Here is a 23,273-nt window from a genome sequence, read left to right as displayed (position 1 = left end):
AAACACTCCAAGTCAGGAATGCTTCCTGCTTTGAAATTTCTTAGGCGCTGCCTTACCAAAAAACCACCAAAACTGCTTTGGCAGTTCATAGTGTGACATGGATGGGAAAAAAAAGAACAATTAGGATTTGTAGAACAATTTTACTGATTCCAGCTTGCCAATAATTTTGGACAAAATATGACATCATTCACTGTTAAATTTTAAATTGCTCCAAATAAATCGCCATATAATAAGTTTATATTTATCATTACAATTGCATTTTCTTCAGGTCATTTGCATTTCTTTTGATGTCACTACAGTAACTGCAGAATGACAGACTACAAACCATTACATAATGAAATTAATAATAAAACAGTATACTTTTATTTTTAAAATACTAATGTCTTAAATACCTTGATAAATTAAGGCACAAATCTGAACTGTAGCATTAAATATACAGAATTAAGTATTTTTAATTAACATATTGCTTTCCCAGTCTTACAGCTGCAGTTAAAATACTTCTTTCAACTGTAAGATTCTTAACAGCAGTAACAATCTTAGCATCTCTACTTCTGTAAGAACTTTTGCATATTTTGAGATGGTATGTCTTGTTCTTCCTCCTCCATTATTACTCTATAATTTAATTTCTAATTATCAAAGAATGAAATCACTCACTGCCTAGTGTCAGTAAGTTTTCTTATCATCATTATCTTATTAAAACACTAATACTTAGGCTTTCAGGAGTGGTTCTTCCAACACCTTTTTCACAAAGTATTGCGTTATACCTTTAAATTCAGGCTGACATATGATCGGGTAAGTACAAGCCAAGTCAGAATGGATGAGAAAATGTTAAGCTTTAAGAATTAACATAAATTAGGTTATTAATGTAAATGATACAAAGTACCACATATTCACCATTTACATATGCTATTAACTTTAAAATAATTATAGTTGGTAAGCCTTTCAGTAGATTTTTGTGACAGGTGGAATTTAAAGAATGGAGATAGGCAAAAATGAGAAAGAAATAATTAAGGCCAAATAGAAGTACGTAAATAGAGAATTCAAACAGCAGACAAGGTCAGACAGCTCTCTTTGTAATGTTGTGACTCCTTCCGGTGGGAGAAGGACCAAATCAAACATTAATAACATAAGTGCAAAAGGCATAATAACTTGATTCTAGAACAAAAACCCCAGCACACAAGAAGGTATCAATTATACTTATTTGTTGCTTGCTTGCTTGGGATAATTACTGGGTTTTGTCCACATCTAATTCAGGCCTGAAAACACCTACTAAGATTTCCATAGCTTACTTCTGGAACCAATGTAAAGGCTCAGAAAATCACATGGTTGCACATTCACTACATAAACAGTTATAATTTATTCCTAATTTAGTATTCAACAGAAGAAGTAACTTAAAGAAATCAATTATTTGAATTAAAGATTAGCATTCATTCCAATCCAGTGTTTTATCAACTGGTGCGCAATAGCTCGACTTGGTGGCACAAAGAAAGAACGCTGGTTTCCTTTAATGAGAACTTCCACAACCTGCAATAAAAACAGGGTTCTTTTATCTTTAGAAGATAATATTATAAAATATAATTGTATTAATGCAGAAATTATTTTCCTATAATGATCCATCAGTCTACCATTGCTATAGTAATTAAAAAGGCACTAACAGATTCTCCAAGGCAGATGCAGAGAAAGTCACACATTGTGAATTATGATATTTTTGAGCTTAATATGTCTCGAAGGACATCTTCTTCCTAACAGAACTGTGGAGACTGATTGCTAGTATACTGACTAAGATTTTTGTGAAGCCTTTTTACAGCAAGGACCACCAGATGGTGCTCCACACTGCGACAAAAATAATTCTTTTAGTTTTACATGTAGTGCCAAAGGAAATGTGTTTTTCTGGTTTTCTGAAGCAGCTGCAAGCAACATGGGATAACACTTTTAGTACATTTCTGAAGTATGTTTATTTCCAGCTCTACACCAACCTCCATGTGTCACATGTAGCTGTATTCAGAACTGATACACATTTAAAACAATGCTCCCAGTGTTAACAGAAACACACTGAGATTGTAGGTGACCAACTTAGCCTTCAAGTTGACTTATAGCCAAAACACTTGGAACAGCTGGGCAGAAGTCCAGTGTTATTAAAAGCATAGCTCCTGAAGTTGCCTGTGGGAAAACCTGTGAAGACTAAGTGGTGCAAGCAATTTCTCCTTCTACTTGTGAACTGAAATACTTCTTTCTGTAAAGGTCTTTTCTGCCTCTCTTTTATTTGACTATATTTTAACTACTGAGGTAAGCTAAGTGTAGGATTTCCTATTAATGCACAGTAAGCTGCATTTAACACCAGAGTATTAAAATAGTACTGCATGGAAAAAGATATCAAAACTAACGATTTCCCAGAGTCCTCACCGTAACTTCTCCCCTCCCAGCAAATCTGGTAGCATGCTTGTCTGAAGGAATTGTGATGATAAATGCTATTAAATACTACTTCTACAAGAAAAGCACAGGCGTGCTAAGAAAGTGGGTTAAAACAACTTGGCTGTCTCCCAAAAAGGAAAGGTGAAGAGCAAACTGGCAAAAATGTAATAAAATGAGCTTGCAAGCGACTCAGATGTTACCATGAATATCTGTCTTTCTCTGGATGTGTCTGATCTACAAGAAAATGCAACCATGGATGATAAAAAGAAGAGTATACATGCTCATTGGAGTTGCTGAAAAAAGCAAGTGTCTGTTGTATGCCAGAACCTATACAGTCACAGACAAATCAATAGAAGAGGAAAATGAAATTGAACTTTACCTGTTCTCTAGTGAACCAGCGGGCATCCTCTATTTCATTCTTGTCAACTTTAATTTCTGTGGACACTGCAACAGCTAAGCAGCCAATCATTAGGGAGGAGGGCATTGGCCATGGCTGAGAAGAGACATACCGAACATGGCCAACTTTGACTCCAGCTTCCTCCTCTACTTCCCTTCGAACAGCATCTTCTATGGTTTCGCCTAATCAAAAAGGGCAAAGAACAAGCAGGTGATGAAAATACCCCAAGCAATTTTCACATCCTGTGCTTTGAACTGACTCAAAAGATTTGAAACTGCCCAAGGAAATTATCTATAAAGATCTAGTTCACAGACCAGTGCACAGACCTCAGCACAAGACACAGAAGTCTAAAAAAGATAAAACCAGCCACCAAAGAAAAATGGAACTTTAAAAGTAAAGAGTAATAATTTCTCCATCATAGTATTTATTTCCTTAATTGATAATTCATCACACACATGAATCATTATTGCTACTCCTAAAATGTAAAATATTAGATAGAAAATACATTATTCTTATTATTCTTGAAACATTGATCTGGTCATTTGTAACTAGCATTGTGCTCATTTTTGGATTTTCAGTATGATTGTAACGGCACGTACTACAACTTGAAAAATCAAGATTTAAAATTACAATAGCAAGAAAATAGAGACTTAGAATACTTGCTCACATTTCTGCACTGTATTATTCTCTTTGCCTGACTCATTCTTCTTTGTCTTAACACATGCAGACAATATTGCAAACTGAAATGGCAATGGAAAGCTTTGCTTCCATATCCGCAGGGAACAGCGGATATGTGTGTGTGGAGTGCTGATGGTCACAGGCCTACATATGCACACATGTACAGTTCTGTAATCACTGATAACAGGTGCATTAAAGCACGCAGTCTATCCATCAGAGACAGATGATTTAGTTTAGCTACAGTCACTTTATATACTTGAATTCAGTATCAGATAATAATCAGACCAGCAGAAGAAGGAAAAGAGTGAAGAAATAAGTATCTTGATTTTTTTTCAAATGATACCTGATTAAACTTGCTCATGTTGTCACTGTATGCCAACCTGCACACATTTACTGAATATATTTATACACTGTAATTTCACTAGTGATTGAGATATATTCCCAATAAAAGAATGTTTTACAAGTTGTTCTGTAGGTACTTATAACTGTAACTATTTTTCAACTATTACTGTTTGACACAGCTATCGAAGTATCTCTTTATTTTTCTTTTATAGTTATGTAATTTCTGCTTATCTTCCATATAACCAATCAGGTCCAAAACACATAAGCAAATCCTTAACTTTATGTTTGAGTTACACATTAACACTTATTTTTCCTATGCTAAAATCTTTTGCTAAGTATCCTCAGCCAAGATGATCTGTTTTAAAATGGTTTTTTTATGTCAGTATGTGACTTAAGACTGCATGGTAAGTCAACTATTTAAAACTTTTATTTTATTATCAAGTTGCTTTTTGCTTTCAAAAATAAATCAGGGGCGGCAAAGTACAGAATAGGCATATTTTTAGAACAACTCGTCTAACAGAAAGCAAAACCCTGTTATTGGACATAACCCAAAATATATTTCTGTATAATTGTAAAGGTACAATACTGTTATTGGGTAAATACATTTTGTAGGGTAAAATTAAATTACTCACCAGGTTCTACAAATCCAGCAAGGCAGGTAAACATTCCTGGGGGAAATCTCTTCTGCCTACCTAAAAGGCAGTGGTTCCCATCTGGGTGGATGACTTGCATTATAACAACAGGATCTGCAAAGGACATGAATATATTTCAGTATCTGAGTGACTTAAAAGCAGTAAAAACTTCCAGCCTATTCCACACCAATGCATGTAAAGACAAAAATTATATTGAAACCATAATTGTGATAAAGCTCAGAGTAAGATGCCATTTCATTTCACTTTGGGGTTTTTCTCCATGCAAGGTATCTCTTTATCTTGTGCAATGTACACACCTAGTAGAAGCAGTTTACTAACCAAGGCTTGAAATGCAGGGTAGAAATTACCTGCAACCAAAGCACACGATCTGCCAAGAGTATCAGCAGGACTAACCCAGGTATGCATAGCCCAGCATACAGCAATTGTTTCTGCAGGAAGCTCATTTATTATCACCCTCTCTACACCAGAGAGTTCTGAAAAATGTATTCTTGACTGAATACCAAAGAACTAGACACTTTGATGACAATGCAAATACTGACTAAATACTGACTACTCTCCACCTTTGACTTTGTTTACTCTTTGCTATCAGCTTCTCAAATGACGTTGCACTTTGACTGACTTTCTCACTTCTCATCATTGCATCTGTCCTTTTCTCTCTAGCTTAGTATTTCCTCTTACTGGTCTAATTAACCCTGTTGATTTCTGATCTTTTCCCCTCTTTATTTAAAGTAATGTAGTTTTAAGTAAAAAGTACAACGTGACCCTTTGTACTGCTGATATCTCATTTATACTGCTGGAATTCCTAACTGATACTACTTTTTGCAATAAAGACTGGCATTGTCACATTAATTCTGTATCACACACTAGCACAAGAAAGAGAAGCCTGAACTTAATGCCAGATAGAGCTGAGACACACACAGTCTGTGAAGAAACAAGTATGTAAGACCTAGGACAGAAATAAGCAGATAAAATAGCTAGAAATAAATTGGTTTACATGCATATAATAGTACAAACAAGCCACTTTTGAGAAATTATTCTACAATATGCTCACCAATTCTTGGATATGATGTATTGTGAACTCCTTGGAGACTGGGACAATCTTCTTTTAAGCAAGTTTTCTTGTAACCCCCTTCTTCGATTTTGGTTGCACTCCCACATGTTGGGCAGAATCGGTAGCGGCTGTGCCATGCTAGAACAGATCTCGCCTGGGCTATCACTCCTTTAAAACAATACATTGAAAATGCACAAAATCAAATACTAATTCATGTTAAGCTTTTAACAGCATAGAAAACGCAAATAGTGAAACTTAACACAAAAGATCAAAGTAAGAGTGTGGCTTGAATCATAATCATGGCTACAAAAGAAAGTGAGAAACAGGAGTTATGCAAACCTCTTTCTTGGTAGCACAGCATATGCAATAGAACATGGCATTAAACAGCTACAGGACAATTGACACATTTAGAGACAAATTCATCCAGATCAATATACCGTCTGTCACAAAAGTCACTCTGGGCAAAGTGCCAAAATTGTATGTATCAAGTCTTTTCCAGATGACCATTTTATAGCTACTACAGGTATTGACATAGTAATGCATCGTTGCATTAAACTTAAGGTGCAAGTCAAGCCTTCTCTTTACCCTTATGTAAAAGCAAAACTGTGAAAACAGTAGTCATTAACAACGTTTGCTGTTAATGTCCATACTAACATTAATTAACTTTGGGATCCTGACTTTTCAACACTTCTTTGTCAGATGAGTATCCAACACACTGTTATAAAGGACTTAAGTTCTCACTTCTTGTAATGGAAACTCAGTAATGACAGATTCTTTTCCTTTGTTTCACGTGCATAATATTCATGCATGAATATTTAAACAGCAGTTTAAAACCCTGATGATCAATAGGTTGTACAGTCTAATATCGTCATTGCAGAAATCAGCCCTTTGCAAATGCACATGTTCCTACATACAAAATTCTTTGCAATACCACTAACAGGCTTTAATATCAAAGCATTTCTAAAGCCACTGAAAACACAGGATTCCTTTGCAGTGGTTTGTCTTTGAATCATGCCTCAGTGAATCCTAAAGAGTATCTTTCTGATTACGCATTTGGTACCTGCTGCATTTTATACATCTTACCAGCTTCTTTTTCAGGTAGCTGCAGTAGTGCTGGCATCGGCGGGTGGAGAAAGTAACAGTCCTCATGCTTCTGTTTAAATTTTTCAGCAGAAGCAGAATCTACACTAAGAGCAAACCAAGCAACTAACCCATCTTCTTCATTCTCTTGCAGAACTCCTCCATTGTAACTAGCCATCAGGTTCATGTTGAACTGAAGTTCAACTCCAAGAAAAATCAGGGTACATTCTTCAGTTTGGTTCATGCACTGTTCCACATCCTTGTGATACAGCCTGCAAAGCTTTACTTCTGGCTGCTGTGAGCTTTCTCTTCCCCCACTCAAAGTAACCAAGGGGCTTAGATTTGAGAAGAGGATGTACACTGTAGTTGGATGGCTTTGTTTATTACTTAGCCACTTGGAATCTGTTCTTTTATCACTCCTTCTGTCCAGAAGTGTCATGCCAAAATAATTTTCATATTCTTTCACATCATTTGACAGAAAACTAGGCTTCTGATCACCTTTAACATTTGCCAACAAATTAGCTATGTGTTTGTACCCCCAAAATTTAGCAATATCCAGAGCTGTCTGCCTTGATTTATTAACAATGGATCTGTCACACCTAAAGAAACAGAAAAGAGCTGTGGTTACCAGGGTAAATAAGTTTAGGAAGGGTCCTGATGCTGTGTTATTCTTACTTATAGCATGTACATCTGACAATATTAAGATACAAGAACTTCTAGATACTCTGTCTATACTGAGTACTGGGGTACTCTTTAGGCAAAATATTTAGCCTCATGGTAATGAAATATAATTATACTTCTTTTTCTTTTGCTAAGGCCATATTTCACATTTTAGTTGATCCATTCCAGATTATCATTCACCAAAATTCCTGCACTAGTACAAAAGCAATGAATTAATTAAAATTCCACACACTGTATCATTAAAAAGAGGCTCAAAATAGAGCTTTCAAAGTTAGGATACAGGCCTGTTCCTCATAACCAATAATTAAAATGGAAAAAAAAAAAGAAAAAAAAACAGCTTACAAGCAGTACTTTCTAGAAGCTACTGGAAGCAGCAACAAAACATTTACAACAAAATATTTTATTGAAGTTACTTGGCTTGTTGAGCCTGGAGAAAAGGAGACTGGGGAGAGACCTCAATGGGTCTCCAACATCCTCACGAAGGAAAGCAGAGGGGCAGGTACTGATCTCTTCATTCTGGTGACCAACGACAGGACCTGAAGCCAGAGTTCAAGAAGCATTTAGACAAGGTTCTCTCTCTCTGTGATTCCTGGGATGTCCTGTGCAGCTGATCCTTGTCGGTCACTTCTAACTAAGGATATTCTGTGATTTACCATAAAACTAGAATCAAGGATATAGGCTCTGCTTAGTGACAGAAGCTGGTTCCTGTGGGGATCTTTTTGTTACCCAAATGTCTGTAAAACGAAACAGATTGAGGGAACATTGCCTCATGATATATATTTAAATACTAAAAACCAAAGAAACCCAAACCTGAAATAGATTGAGGTTGATTGGGAGGTCAAAAAACACACACTTTTATTTTTTGTTAATCTTAAATTGGTAGGTAAAATAGAAATTTCACTATAAACTACAAATTACATTGTAAATGCTCAACTCATCAGTTTTTAAAACCAGAAGATGCCAGTAATATTAATGTTACTGATACACAGGTACTGTACCACATGAAAGACCATTTCAAGATTTTACATTAATCTCAGTAGTTTTTAAGGGAATTAGAGTACACTATTTAGAAAACTATCCAAAACTCAATTTCAAGTTTTTGGTGCCGAAGCAGCTCCTCTCATGACCAGTTACAGGACTCTAGAGAATGGTATGAAGCTCTCTCAGGGGAAGTTTACGTTGGATATCAGGGAAATATTCTTCCACCAGAAGGTGGCTGGGCACTGAACAGGCTCCCCAGGGAAGGGGTCCCAGCACCAGCCTGACAGAGCTCAAGAAGTGTCTGGACAGCACTCTCATGCACATGGTGTGATCCCTAGGGATGGTGCTGTGCAGCATTATGAGCTGGAGTTGATCCTTGTGGGTCCGTTTCAACCCAGGATATTCTATGATTTTACAATTCTGTGATAAAAGAACAACCGACTGGATTTCCAGGATTATTCTCTGAAATGTTATGAAATATGATTTTCACAGACTTTTGTGTTTATTTAATCAGCACCTGTATTTGTCAAAGTAATTAATCTGACCTTAGTTATGCAAACCTCCTTCTTGGTAGCACAGCACATGCAATAGAACATGGTATTAACTAACTAAAATGAGACCAGTGAGGCCACATCATCATCTCATGAACTATATTCAATTGCCTAAGACAGTGACCATGAAAAAGACATTTAAAACTGACATTTATATTTTTTTTAAATGAAAGGCATAATTTAAAAAGCTGTTATCCTATTTACCAATTGGTAAGTTGCCCAGCATCTCAAAAGATGCCTCAATACACAAAATCTGGGCCTGAGATACTCCTCTTCATACTGGAATGTATTGGCTACAGTACAAACCAGTGGTTCATCTAATGCCTCAGCAAAGGCCACAGGACTTGGGCAGGACTGAAAAAAATAAGAAAAAATGGTGGGATGATTACTGGAGGCTGTGGAATGCTACGCCTGAAGTTACTCATTAACTACAGAACAAACCAAACCTGCTTGTTTCTATAATCAGGACCGATGAAGGGAACAGCCTGGGCTTGATTAATGTTAAGCTCAGTTGAATCACATCTGGTTCTAACTTAGTTTTGGAGTATTTGTATCTCAACTTTATTCAGGCTTGACATGCGTTTTCTTTGAGGTCTCAAGTACAGCATTCTTTATGTTTTTGAATGTCTTGAAACACTAGAACTACAAGACATGACTTGAAAATCATAAGTTTTTGACAAGCAATGAACATGCTTGGTGTCACACCAACTGAAGAAAATAATGTTGACTAGGTCAAGGAAAAAGGAGGAAGCATACTGTCCAAAACCTAAGATACAACTGAAATTTATCAATCAGTAACTTTGGAAAAGGTGCGTCTGTCATGTCCTACTGAAGAGTCAGCAAACATTCTACACTGTAATAAAGATTCAGGTGCATTACAAATAAAGTTTAGAGAAAAAAATCTAAGAGGAACAATCAAACACATCAAATTTATATTTAATACAGTGGTTGGAATGGGATACAAACTTTGTTCTATTCTGTTGGCCTCTGAGAGGACGGACAACGTATAAACAAATAAACAGATCAAAGGGGTAACTTTACAGATACTCCTAACTTTTAGAATTTTTTAGCAAATATGGAATGCATCATGCAACAGCATAACCCCGTTATAAATTAACACAGAATGTATTTTCTTAAGTTTTAGCCCTGAAAATTCTGTCACTATCTGCCTGGTAAGTTTACTTTTCTGAGACAAAACTGTTATGGGCAAAAAGAAGGGTGCAAAATAGAGCTCTTGGACGGGGTCTACTGGACAGCTTACCCTTCTTGAAGAAGAATCTGCACAACCTCGAGGTGTCCATTCCTGGCACCGTACATGAGGGCTGTCCAGCCATTCCCTGCGGCCGCATTGACCAGCGACGGGGAGCGCCGGAGCAGCGCCTTCAGCCTGGCTGCGTCTCCAGCAGCAGCAAAGCCGTGCAGCTGAGAAACCATGGCCTTTTCGAAGTCAGTCATTGCGCCAGCTAACTTTAAAAAAAAAAAGAAAATAAAAATGCCTGAGAGCGTATCTACCACTATTTAAACGATTTAAGTAAAAGACCGAACTTCAGTGCTGTAACAGACAATCCGTATTATCACAAAAAACACACACACAACAGTCAAATTCTTGTGATTGGTGTGATACTATTCTAAAAGAAATTTTCGTCCCACCCATCTCCAAAGACAGTGAAACTTTACCTTAACAACCAAAACCAGTTTTCAAGAGACTCGGAGAGAAAGATTTTGCTATGAAAATGAAGATTCTTCTGAGTGTGAAAAACGCTGTGGTTTCTCGACCGAACGCCCACAGACACACACACATACACACACACTGCTGCTGGGACCGCTGCGCAACACAGCGACAGCTTCTATTCCCTGAGCGATTCCCGCAGGGCCCGCCGCGCTCCCCTCCCCAGGGCCAGAGCCCGGCCGCAGCAGCCGGACCCCGTTACCTGCGGGGGAAGCGCCGCCCGGCCCGGGCCCCAGCGCGGCGCCGACACAGGCCGAACGGAGACGAGCGAACCCGAACGGCGCCGAGCGCACCCGAACGGGGCCGAGCGCGGACCCGAGCGAACCCGAACGAGACTGAGCGCGTCCGAGTGCGGCCGAACGGGCCCACGGGGAGCCGAGCGCGGCCGAGCGCGACTGCCCCGCCCGGCCCTGGCGGCGAGCGCGGGGCTTGGCGCTGTGCGCTCCCGGAGGGAATCGCCGGCCGTTCCCTGCGCGCCGCTGCCGGCCGGGCCGCAGTGCTTAAAGGGCAAACCGCCGTTTTGTCCGCCGGGCCGGAATCTCGATGGTTATAGGGAAGCGATCAGATTGACTTTTTGCGTTGCTTTACCGCGCTAGCAGAAGGCAAGTGACGGTGGCAAAGAAATGCGGAAGTAGTTGTGAGGAAAGTGGAGCAGGTGAGACGACATGGCAGGGGAGAAGGGTTAGCAAGGGAAATCGGAATGACGTAATGAGCCAGAAGCGTGTCCTGCCCAAGAAAAGCATTGGAAAATCGAGGCTGTAGGGGCCCTATAGAAAGGAACATGAGACTGGTCTGTTGCCTTTGCACCTGGGGAGTGCTTAAAAAAGAAAAGTAGCTGTTGAAAGGTCAAAATAAAAGTTACGTAGTGTACGGGATAATCCTGCGAAACAGATTGCAGTTATTCCAGTTGCCTAAAGTTGGAATGCAAAGGTTAAACTAAATCCAGTTCTTCCATCAGTATTACATTACCGCTTGTCTACTTGAATTTGCATTAAACCTGATTAACTCTTAATTCATAAGAGTCTTTGTTGTGACGTTTTATCTGAGATATTCACCATTATTTTCAAATAATAAAATGATGGCTCATCAGCTTGTTCTTAAACATGGCTCTCAGAATGTTTAATGTGTCCATCAAGTTTCTGTTTTGACAGCAGAGCTTTACCTTGAGATACATACACATATATAGATACGTATATGTAGAGGTCTATTTATATATTGTATTTACACAACCTGTTACTCACGGGCAGTGTAGTTTTTGAATCAAGAGTATTGCAGAAGTCTAGACAGGACTCCTCTGTTTTCTTTTTGGACATAAACCTCTGGTGTTTGTGGATTCATTTTCCTTACAAAAGTATTGTATGAACAGGAATAAATTATACAAAGAAGCAAGTTTTATATCTTGCTGATGGTAGGACTTAGGCTCTGTATTCTGACGTCATGTCAGCAGTCCTCAACTTGCGTGATTTTAAGTACTTCTGGTGGGATTAGCACTGTCTTCCATAGTATCCTTCCAAAAACAATGTAGTACCCTTTGTTTAAAATGTCAGTAACTATAATAAATGGAATGTGAATTTAAAATTATAACATATCAACTTGTAAGTTTGAAAATATTTTGTTCCTACTCACAGATGTAGTTACTTTGCTGGATAAAAGGTTATAAATTCTTGTGAATATGTAGATCTCTGATAATCACTGAGCTGAATTTTCCAAGAGCAATTTAATGTTTCTTTGGAATGAAAATGTGCAGTGGTAACTTGCTTTAAAAGCTGTTTTTAGCTTTGGTGTATTCAAGATCTAAATAAAACTCTCTGGGAAGGTCAAAGTGGTGCTGAACTTAGCTGTGCCATGGTTCTTGAATTTTGTAGAAAATATAGCCTATACTGGTCAGTATTCATTTTACTTGACTGCGTGTGTTAGCCCTTCACTAGTGGGGAGTGTGGTTGTAAAGGTGTATTTGCAAGGTTTCAGGAGTCTGAGGTTGTCAGTGTGAGAATGGAAATGGATGCAGTGCCACTAATTTACTCTGATCCTGAAAGAGGCTCTGGTGGCTCTGTATTGATAGTGACTAATGATAGTCTTTTCAAAATGCTTGCTGATTGCTGCAGACAGCAGTTGGGGAGTAATATCTGAATGCCTTGATGCCCTATTCATTTTGTGCTGCAGCCTTTAGAAAAAAATTGCAGGCTCTGTAAAGAATGTGCCTAAGTGCCATTGGGAGCACTGCAGTGATTGGGCAAAATAAGTGTTGGAGTGCCTGCAAGAAGTGAGACAACGGTGCTTCTGTCTGGCCTGAGTTACCTTCTAAATCTCTTTATTTGAGTTAATAAACTATGCTGAGGTAGATGTCGGAAAAATACCCCAGTAACTCTCATTTAGGTGAATATATTTATTAAAACTAATGTAAAGTCTCATTATTTTTATGTTTTTATTATCTCTGGATTCTTTAGAGCGAGAATCTGGATTGAACTCATTTTTGTGTTGGGGCTAGATTACACACAAGAATAATCTATTTTAATGCTTCTCAGGAAAATAGTAACAATATGATAGAAGGTTTGTTAGTTCTTCATTTGGGATTGCACTTCCTTCTTAACCTCTCAGTTGCACCCATGTTTCTTGAAGGCTCTGTTTTTCAGTGTTGATGTGCTGGGTAAAGTTTAAAAGAAGCTCTGATTTTATGTTGCTCATTGAAAGTGAAAAAAATGACGCTGGATGTGTGAAACAAATGTGCTGTTAAATATTTTAATGTATGTACATTATAATTAGTGCATTATAACAGACTATGCTTTTTGCACTTCTTAGCTTAGCTTCAAAATAAAATTTTGGTGCACATGTGACTTAGGGAGTCAAAGCTGTTATGAGGCAAGCAGAAATTGGTATTATCTGGCACTTCAGCATTCTATAACAGTATACTTTGGAGTTGTCAACAAAGACTTTGTGACAGTATGACTAGTATTTTTCCCAAGCATCTCCCTGATTAGTTTCCAGGCAGTCCTCCCTGAGAAACAGTTGGGCAAATGCTAAAGGGCCTGATCCAAAGAATTCATTGGTATAAATATGAGTCTGTTGGTATTGAAGAGATGGAATCCTTCATGGATGGGTGTTTTTACTTTCTTGTAGGAAAGGGCTGTAACAAAGCTGTATGACAGTATTTATTATGAAAAAAATCCATTTGCACGTATCAGTTAATTTCAGTTAAAAACCCCAAAATACTGTTTTTAATACTAAGTCTGGACCCCAGATAGCTCCCTAGAGAACAGGGAGAATAAGAGTTCTTTCAACTCAAAATGCTTTCAGTCAGCTGAACAGGAAGTTTGTTTCAGCTGTGGAATGTACTGCAATACATGCTGTGTCTGACAAGAAAAAATGGCACATAGCAGTACCAATCTGCTCAGAATGTGCTCCTGAAAAGTGGATGGTTTGTGATATGATGGTTAGCGAAACAAATTTGCCCCATACGACTGATGTGAGGATGGGAGGAGATGAGTGCTGAAACTTAATGAATGTGCCTGAGTTAAATTTGTGGGGACAGTAGGCACAGTGGGGAGAACGGGAAGGCAGAAGCACAAACGTCAGGACTGTCAGCTCTGGAGGTCTTACCTTTTCAGCAAGTGGTTTTTCAGAAGTGACTACTGCTGTGAAAGGTCCCAGCTGCTTGCTTTGTGAACTGGAATGCCTGACCACTGCCCCATTTTCCCCTCCTACAGCTTGCTTAACTTGATTAATCTTGATTCACTGGGGAAAGATGAAAGCACTAAAAATTTAGATGTTCAATGACCTATCTCAAAGTGTAACCCAGAGAGGAATGTTTATAGTGTGGTAATCTGCTGGAGTCTCCAGAACCTGAAAAACTGTGAAGGCTGCAGGAAAAGAAGCAGTGTGTCTAGAGTGGGGATGAGGCAAGATCATTATAGTATGTATAATATTATTATATGTGCTTTGTGGCTGATGGAGATTTTCTAGTTTTTCTCTAAACTATCCTTGGATTTTCAGTTTTTTCTGTATTTTAATTGGGTTTCATTTGTTAAGCACTTGTGTTTAACTGATTGCTTATGAATGTGGTAGCATGGCTCCCTGAGTTCTAGACAGGTTAATTTAGTTTCTCAGGTGATGACTGTGTTGGTGTTTGAATTGTTTAATAAGGGTTGATTAATAAAAGTGGTTTTAATGATCTCTCAGTGTCTGGCTTGCAAGTACTTCCTCATGAGTTGTGTAGTTATATTTGCAGGAAATTTGAGTTGAAATAGCTGTTCCTCTCCCTGTTGTGTAGACTCTCTGAGACCCAGAGTTGGTATTAAAAATACCTGATAGTATTAAAAAAAAACCCCCTGAAATTAACTGATACCTGCAAAGTATTTTTTGTTTTAATTCCAACTATCTTCATGTAGCTTGTTTCAAGTTCAAAGAATGACTTTCCTTACATTAAAGTGTATTTTAAAACTAGGAAACTAGTTTTACTTGTTTGGTAAAAAAAAAGATATTTTCTGCATTTCTGTGGGAAATAGTGGAACCAATACAGGGATAAATATTTAGATCTCCAAAGCAGGTTTCATAAAACAGTTCCTCCTGTGGGTTAGTTCTTTGTTTTGATCATATTAGCCATCTATCCCCATAGTAAAAGAAGCAGGAAACATGAAAATTATTTTGTCTTTTCAGAAAAGGGCCTGCTTTTTTCTGAGAACACAGGGAAAAAAATGTAATAAAAATAAAACCATGAGAAAACAATATATGGTGATGTCATGGGTGTCCTTTTATAATCTGTGAGATGAGTTAAAGCAGCATGAATTATGACACTTTCTAATTTTAGTATTTTACTTTGCAACATTCAAAATTTGCTTACAAGATTTTGGATTCTTTTCATTTGGATTTTTGTATCTATATGTGAAACTTTTGAAGTTCAGCTCAGTCTTTCTTTAGAGGAGTATAAAAGAAGTTTGCATTTTCAGCAGTAGAACTGGCATTGTACGATCCACCAGTTCGCTGAGTCAGCTAATGTTGTAGGTGGAGGTGATCCTTGAAATGGACTGGTATCAGAAAGAAAAGGACTAGAGTGTTGCCACTAAGTGAACAGGGAAATAGGTTATTTCAGTTTTGGGAGAGCTGTCTGTTACAAGTGATGCAATGGAAAGCTCATGTCCTGATGCAGGACATGGAGCTGCGTCCTCCAGCCCAGGCCCTTTTCTTGTTGTGGTGCCCTGGCGCAGTTGAGCACCTCGGGTTCAGGGTGCCAGGGCAAAGCCCCTGGGGAGTCATGGACAATTGGCCCTGCTTCTCTCTCCTGCGCTATTCCATATAAGGTTTTGTTCTAAAAGTTTCTCCTTTGTTCTCCAGTTAAGTTGTTAGCCATTGGTTCTTTTGGATTTTGTACCCTCCCCCTCTGTGCCCCCATTCGACAAACCCTGTGTCAGTCATCTGTTCTCTGTACCCCATTGGTTGTCTCAAGTTTCCCCTCCCCTTTTCCGGTACTGTAAAAGCTGCTGCACAGCACAGAGCAGTGCCATTTTGAGCACCCCTACCTGCCATCCTGACCTTGCTGCCCGACCCTCAATAAACCCTTCTTCTACCCTGCTCAAAATTGCCTACGTTTCTTGCTTTCGCCATCTGATCTCCAACCTCCGCAGCTCCTGCAGGAGCGCAGCTTTTCCCATCTTTCCATCCACCGCCCTGAAGGGCGAGCTGCCGCTGCCTAGAGAAGGCCTTGCCGTCCGGTCACCCCGATTCTGAACTGAGTCCACAAGTCCCTGGGACCCGACATTTTCTGGCCAGCTTCTGGAGTCCAGGCTATGGACCTAGGGTCTGTGTCCAAGCTGAGGTATGAGGCTGATGGTTTTTCATTTGGGAGGTGAAGCTGAGCACTTGTCGCTTGTGACACACACAGACACACACACACACACAGAGGACACCACCATGGCTGGTCACTTGTGCGTGGCACCCCATGGTGGCTGGGCTGGCAGTCAGGTCCCTGGTGCAGAACTCTGGGGGCAGTCTCCAGGTTCATGAGCACATGCACGTTCATGGATTGCCCTCTTCCTGCCAGGTGCCCCTTCCCCAATCTTGGGCCCCTTTGCCTGTCCTACGGGGCCCTGACTCACCGGCCGGTCCGGCTCAATGCTTGCTGCAAACACACAGCACTCACACACTCTCCTCAGAGCAACCCGCGTTCATGGATCCCCCTGGGCACAGCAGCACAGACCCACTGTCTGCCTGAGACCCCTGCCCCAACCCAGGGTTCCCAACTCAAAGTTTGGGTGATGATACACAAACGCATTCCATACACCCCAGGTTTGGGGAGGACACAGACACTCCACCCTGGTAGCTGACACCACACACACAGACTCTGATGTGTCGTCCTGCTCAAGCCATCAGTGCTGAGCACCCTCACTCACACCAGTGAACCCAGCATGTTTTGGAAACAAGCACTATTCCTGCCCTGTGACTGGAGAGGCCCCTACTTGCTCTGTAGCTTATGCTGGGATCCCCCTCCTTACTCCAGTCTGATGCTACAGGCCAGGGACACCCACATTCCGATGCTTACTCCAGTGGCTGGCCCCACAGTCCCTTGATGCACAGGCACATGCAGGTCCCCCCAGGTACCTGACACTGAGTTCTTGCAGAATGTACATGCACAGGACAGTGCAAGCAATTACGCAGAAAGAAGCATAAAAGAATTTTTAATAAGAAGATAAATAAGATGTGACAGACTGTGGCCATCAGGCACAAGGCTGAGTCAGATGAATCTACAGACTGGCCCTATTTTACAGACAACTAGACCCCTTTGTAGCCTTTTTGCCCGTCTTATTTCTGTTCCTCCCTGCTCTCCCTTCCCCTGCTCATTTCTCCACAGGTCTATTGATTCCCACACCCCACATGGTTCAGGCCCCTGGGTTTGCACACTGACCAGCTGCAAACTCCAAGTGAGTTTTCCTCACAGTGGTAGCTGTAGTTGCTTGATAGCCCAGTAGCTACTGTGACTGGCAAGGTTAGTTAATTGTCCCTGTCTCCATGTTTGCAGTGTCAGGTGTGCTTCTTAGTTTTTTGTTTCCTGGCTTACCACTTTTCCCTGGGTTTGCTGACTCACCAAGATCACCTTGGTATCACCAAGATAACTTCCCAATCAAGATAACCTTGCTGGAATAAACATTCCTGTGCTCTCACATGTCTCCTCATCAATTCATTTGGCTGACCAGATTTGGTTGTCATCACCACCTCCCTTATCAATTGGTGGTCAGGTTTGTGTCTTCCTGTATATTCCTGTGTGTGGCTTCCTCCTTTTCTCATTTGCTGCACTGGAAAAGGTCTTTAACCAGATACCCCTAAAAATACTGATACTCGTTTCCACATACTCTTACTGTAGCCATGATGGAACATTTTGTATCTGCCACCTTAAACTCTTCATCCATGTCCTGGATCTACTTGTGTCTGCAGTCTTTATTCCTATGACGCATTTCATGCGCATTGTACTGTTTCTCACTATTCTTCATCTTACACAACTTCCATAATTTTGTCCTACCCAATCACAGTTATGTCTTTAATGTAGTTACCCCAGGCGCTACGTCCTGCCTGCTGTTGTTGAGTTGTCATTTCCTATTCTTCTGCTTTTCAAGATAGTTTTACATTCTTTCAGGCTGGCGTTTACTTAATTTGTTAAGTCCAAGGTGTCTGTCACTTCTTCGGCAGTGATTAAAAACATATCTCATGGTGCTAAAGATTGCAAGAGTTCTTCCTCAGACCTGCTTTCAATAATTTGCAGAATACTTTAGAGGTGGCATTCATAGTTACTAACAGTCAATGATCCTTTCTAAAAGTGGTATTTTTGGAAATATTTTTATCTAAAATTTTTTTCCCCCGAAATCATTAACTTCTAGCATTTGCAGCATTCTTCACACCTTAATTGCAAGCAGTTTGGAAAAAAAACATGCTTTTTTTGGTGGTGTTGTTTTTGCTTTGAATCTGCTCTTTTGATTCTTACTGAATTGGAATTGAGTGAACAGTTATTTCTCACATACCTATTTCATGTCACTCATAGTATAATTCTGTCTCCTCTGTCTTTTTTCCAAAAGAAACATTTGAACCTACTTACTACTATCACCATATGACTGCTTACTGTACTCTTTTCTTAACAGATGTAATTTATATTCCCATACTGTCTTAACATTACAAATGCCCTTGTTCTGTCAGCCCAGTCCCTCTGCTATCTATCTACACTTCTTGTCAGTATAGGGGCAGACATGTAGCTAAAGGATTCTTTATATGCGGTACAGTGGGAAGAAGAAGAAGGAAGAATTCCCATAAAAAGTGTGTGGTGGGTTGACTTTGTCTGGATTCCAGTTGCCCACCAAACTCACTTTGTCACTCTCCTCATCAACTGGAGAGAGAATATTTAATGAAAGGCTCATGGGGTGAGATAATGACAGGGACAGATCAGTTGCCAGTTACTGTCATGGGTAAAACAGACTTGACTTGTGGAAATTAACTTAATTCATTACCAATCTAACCAGAGCAGGAGAATGTGAAGTAAACCCAAATGTTAAACATAGCTTTCTCCTGTCCCTCCCTTCTTAATTTCTTAACATTATTTCTGACTCTCTACTCCTCTCCCTAGCAGTGCAAATGAGACAGGGAGTTACGGTCTTCACTGCTGCATCTTCCTCAGGTGAGGAACTCTCCCCTGCTCGATGTACTTTTCCAATATGAGTCTTTCCCACAGGCTGCTGTTATTCATGGACTGCTCCAGCCTGGGTCCCCTGGGGGAGTCACAAGTCTTGCCAACAAGCCTGCTCCAGTGTGGGCACCTCTCTCCATGAGGCCACAGGTCCTGCTAGGAACTATGCTCTACCACAGTCTTCCCACAATGTCACAGCCTCATTCAGACATCCACCTGCTCTGGCCTAGGGTCCTCCTTGGGCTGCAGGTGGATCTGTGTTCCACCATGGCCCACTGTGGGCTGCAGGGGCATAGCTACCTCACCATGGGCTGCACCTCGGGCTGCTGATGGAATCCAGCTTCAGTGCCTGGAGCACCTTTTACGTCTCCTTCTCTACTGACATGGCTGTCTACAAAACTGATGCTCTCACATATTCTCACTCCTCTCTTTGGCTGCAATTGCTCTGGTGCAGTGACTTTTTCACTTTAAATCAGTTATCCCAGAGGTACTACCACTGTCACTGATGGGCTCAGCCTTGGCCAGTGGTGGGTCTGTCTTGGAGCTGGGAAGCACCGGCTCTGTTGGACAGTTTCTTACAGAAACTACTACTCACAGACTATTTTGTTACAGAAGCCACCTCTGTAGCCCCCATGCTACCAAAACCTTGCCATGGAATCCAATGCAAACAAGCCCTCAATTTGAATCTTCAAATCTGCCCGAAAAGATTGTCAATGCTTTTTGTCCCACAGTCCCTCTTTTTTCATTTCAACAATTTAGAGATGAACTTTTTTCCTGGAATTCAGCCTTCAAGAGGAAGCACTGGAATGGAACATTTTTTCCTCCAACACAATACTCTGAGCAGCAGTATAAAGCAACTATCATGATAGTAAATCTCCTACCCCTGAAATTTGGTAGTAGATTTAGGGCTGTGTTGTATGCTTAAATAAATAAATATGTAACTAAATTTAGAAACTCCCCCACAAACATACATATCTCTCTCTCTCTCTCTCTCTCTCTCTTTCTATATCTAAATGGCTGAATTTCAGAAATAAAATTACTCTTTAATTTGTCTGCACTTTGGAGCTAGCCTAGGTTTCTGTATAGACCAAAGACAGTTCAAAGGAAACATGTAATAATCTGTCATTCTTTAACAACCCCCTCTGATTAAATTCACAGAAGTCTATTGCTATTGTAAAGCTGAAGGACTACCTTAAATAAAATCCCACAAAAATTTACTAGGTCTATTTTCTAAGGAATAGTAAAACTTATTTCTTTAATGTTTTGAGTTTCTGGGAAAGGTTTGTTTGTTTAAAAAAGAAACAACATGATCTTAATAAATTTGTAATTAGATTATTTGCTCTAATTTTTATTTTGAGAAAACATCTTAAGAAGCACATACAGAATCCTAAACAAATACTTCCAAAAAGCAGGTGGAAAGTCTTGCTGTTTTATTGTGATTATTCGGTGTGTTTAAGAAAGCATGAGAAGACAGTTATGCATCAGTGGCCAACAGAAACGGAAACGAGTGGTGTTTCAAATAGTTAAAAAACCAATGCTGATTGTATATCTTTCTTACAGACTAGGTGAAATTAGCTGTACAATATCAATGGTTTACAACTATTGAACAAGAAACAAAATTAAGATGAACAGCAGGTGGCAGTGCTATCAAGAGCAGTGGTTCTGATGCGTTCAATCGGCTGGTGTTTGTATACTGTCAATTCTTCTGCAAGAGGTAAGTTAAATACCGCAAAATCAGCTATGGCTTGTGATTTTGGGGTAGACAATAATGAGATATTGGCCAGATTGAACAAACCTCTTGTTTCAAGTGGTATCTCTGCTGCAAAGATGATATGAAGATGATATTCTTTTCATAAGAAAGCTTGTATTTTGTTTTATAAAGTGACAAGCTTATTTTGAGCTCCTTTCTAGATGGAATTGTGTGTGATTGTATACAGTTTTAAAAACAATAAATACAGAAAATCAACAAAAAAAAAGTGATAAATATGGTTTTAAAATTTCAGACATGCAAACATCTCAGTCTGTGTTAATTCTGATGGCTTTATTACTGACTTTTTGAATCTTTGGTAATGCAATGCTCTTTGTCAAAGCTGATGAATCTGTTGATATTTTAGAGAGCATTTAAAAAAACATTACTGAAACAGTTTGTCTTAAAGACTGTATTTTTTCATCCTCTCATATAATTGTGCTAAATTACTTTCATACATTTAATTGCAGAAAAAATTGCTAAGCTTATTAGTTTTTTACTTAATTGACCCTTGGTGCAATTTACTGCTATTTATGACAGCTTAACCTTCTGCCAATGGTTAGCATCTCACAAGGAGCCGTGCAGCTAGAGATGACATCACTGAGGTTCAGAGTGCTTGTGGTTCTTCTATTGGTTAGCCTAAAAATCATTCCAGCACTAGAGAATGTGAAGATCTCATGTGCAGAGAGCATGAGACCAGTTACTGCTGATGACTGTCCCCAGGGACACTTCTCAAGCATCATTGTGAGGTTCCTCTCCGAGTCTCTTTAATGCTGGCAGAGTGCACCCACTGCTTCTTAAAAGAGAAACTGGTAAAAAAAAAAAAATCAAAGGTAATCTAAATGGAGGTTAGAACGTTATCTTTAGGAGTTACAGGCCATTCTATGGCATTGGTGCAGTCTATGGATGTTAGCTCATACTCACTCAAACTTTTTTGAATGTAGTATAATTCGAAAAGTGATTTGGGTAATTTGTTTTTGGTTTGTCTAATCATGACTTTCCAACACTCTCAACTGTAAGGACCACAGTCTGCCCCAATACCACCTTACCTAGTACCTTAGTAATTTAGCTATTAAAGCACAGCTCTTTTCAAATCACTGCAAAGAAGTGATTTGTGCATATTTCAGGTAAGGCTGCTTTCTTTGGATTTTTGCATTGCACATAAGCATCTTTTCCGTATAATGAAATCTATATTGGCATCTTCCCTGAGCTGAAACTGCATTTACAAAGCAGAAATATAAGTAAAAAAAATTACAATTTTTTTAAAAAATGAAAGGATACAAAGTTTTTTTTTTTTTTTTGCATGAAATACACAAGGTGAGAAAGCAAGGTGCTCTGTGTTTTGATTTAATCTATTTCAGTTGTTTTGACTAAATATCTGAAAAAAAAGATGTTGTCTTTAAGGAATTTCAGACTTTTCACAGAAATACTAATTTAGTATAGAAAATAAAAATATCTGTTTCTTTAGCATGTTTTTGACTAGGTGAAGAGTGTACTTATACTGCCTGCTAGGTGTTCCTGATCTTTTAAAATAGCTGACTCATTAGTAAACTCCTAACTGCAGCAGTAAAGCACACCTGAGACCTAGATGAAACTGCCTAGTTATGAGCAAGGCTCCAGGCAGAGTGCTAGTGCCTGAACTAGCTGATGTAGAACTGGTACTCTGACCCATCAATAGGGCACATGTGATAGTGCTATGCTGTGCATGTTGCAATATGTATTTGAGGTGTTGTTTGGAATCTATGGAAGATTTGAATGTTAATACCTATTTTTGTCAAAGGAGTCATAGCAACAAGTAGTGGATGTGAATCAGTTGGGGGGGAAAAAATGGTTAATCACACAATTTTGTCTGAGGGCTGACAAGTTTGGGGATATGTTACAAACATGAATAATTGGTCTGAAAACCTTGGTCACTAGAGGGTTCTCATGAGACATGAGAGAGTACAAACCAGCGGCTCACTCAGATTTCTGAAGGGCTTAAAGCAAACAAAAATATCATCCAAGAGAAAAGGATTTGTGTTTAAACAAATATATTTTTCATTGTACATGCTAGTTCCATTTTATAGTAAAATACAATGGCTTGAAATACAGAAGTAGGGAATGTATATTTGTTTTCGTGTATGTGAAAGGTAGTGACACCACAATACACAATACAAAAAAACTGATTCTTTTCTCATCCTACAAAGCAAGCAAAATAGGCTCAAAGACAGCAAAGCAATGTGTGTGGGTTTTGTCTCTTTATATACACATATGTATGATGTGCATTTGCTCTGGGTACATATATTAGTTCTAAATTTGCCATCTGAATTTTA

The 23,273-nt window shown here is 39.3% G+C and overlaps 1 protein-coding gene and 1 long non-coding RNA gene across 3 annotated transcripts in view; one reads left to right on the top strand and one right to left on the bottom strand.

Moving 5' to 3' along the window:
• Nucleotides 1–120: 120 nt before the first annotated feature.
• On the bottom strand, nt 121–10,869 carry NUDT12 (nudix hydrolase 12). 2 transcript variants are annotated; one of them, XM_085043671.1, is made up of 7 exons: nt 10,758–10,869; nt 10,088–10,289; nt 6,617–7,212; nt 5,534–5,701; nt 4,462–4,575; nt 2,792–2,991; nt 121–1,524 (listed from the first exon to the last, which is right to left on the bottom strand). In XM_085043671.1, the coding sequence occupies exons 2-7, from the start codon at nt 10,279–10,281 to the stop codon at nt 1,414–1,416; spliced, it is 1,383 nt and encodes a 460-aa protein (XP_084899797.1). In that variant the 5' UTR covers nt 10,282–10,289; nt 10,758–10,869; the 3' UTR covers nt 121–1,413. The 2 variants fall into 2 exon arrangements, with proteins under 2 accessions (XP_084899797.1, XP_084899798.1); XM_085043672.1 differs by lacking the exon at nt 10,758–10,869 and adding an exon at nt 10,504–10,623.
• The window catches only part of LOC146424371 (uncharacterized), a 25,683-nt gene continuing 13,274 nt past the window's right edge, over nt 10,865–23,273 (top strand). The window contains exons 1-2 of the long non-coding RNA XR_014847096.1: nt 10,865–11,210; nt 20,775–20,928. This is a non-coding gene — a long non-coding RNA (uncharacterized LOC146424371). The remainder of the gene's footprint in view (nt 11,211–20,774; nt 20,929–23,273) is intronic.

Source organism: Lichenostomus cassidix, chromosome Z (genome assembly GCF_008360975.1).
Source record: "Lichenostomus cassidix isolate B80296 chromosome Z, HeHo_3.0, whole genome shotgun sequence".
In the NCBI taxonomy this organism is placed as follows: Eukaryota; Metazoa; Chordata; class Aves; order Passeriformes; family Meliphagidae; genus Lichenostomus; species Lichenostomus cassidix.
The sequence above is the reverse complement of the archived record's forward strand: the minus strand, read 5'-3'. Positions and strand labels throughout refer to the sequence as shown.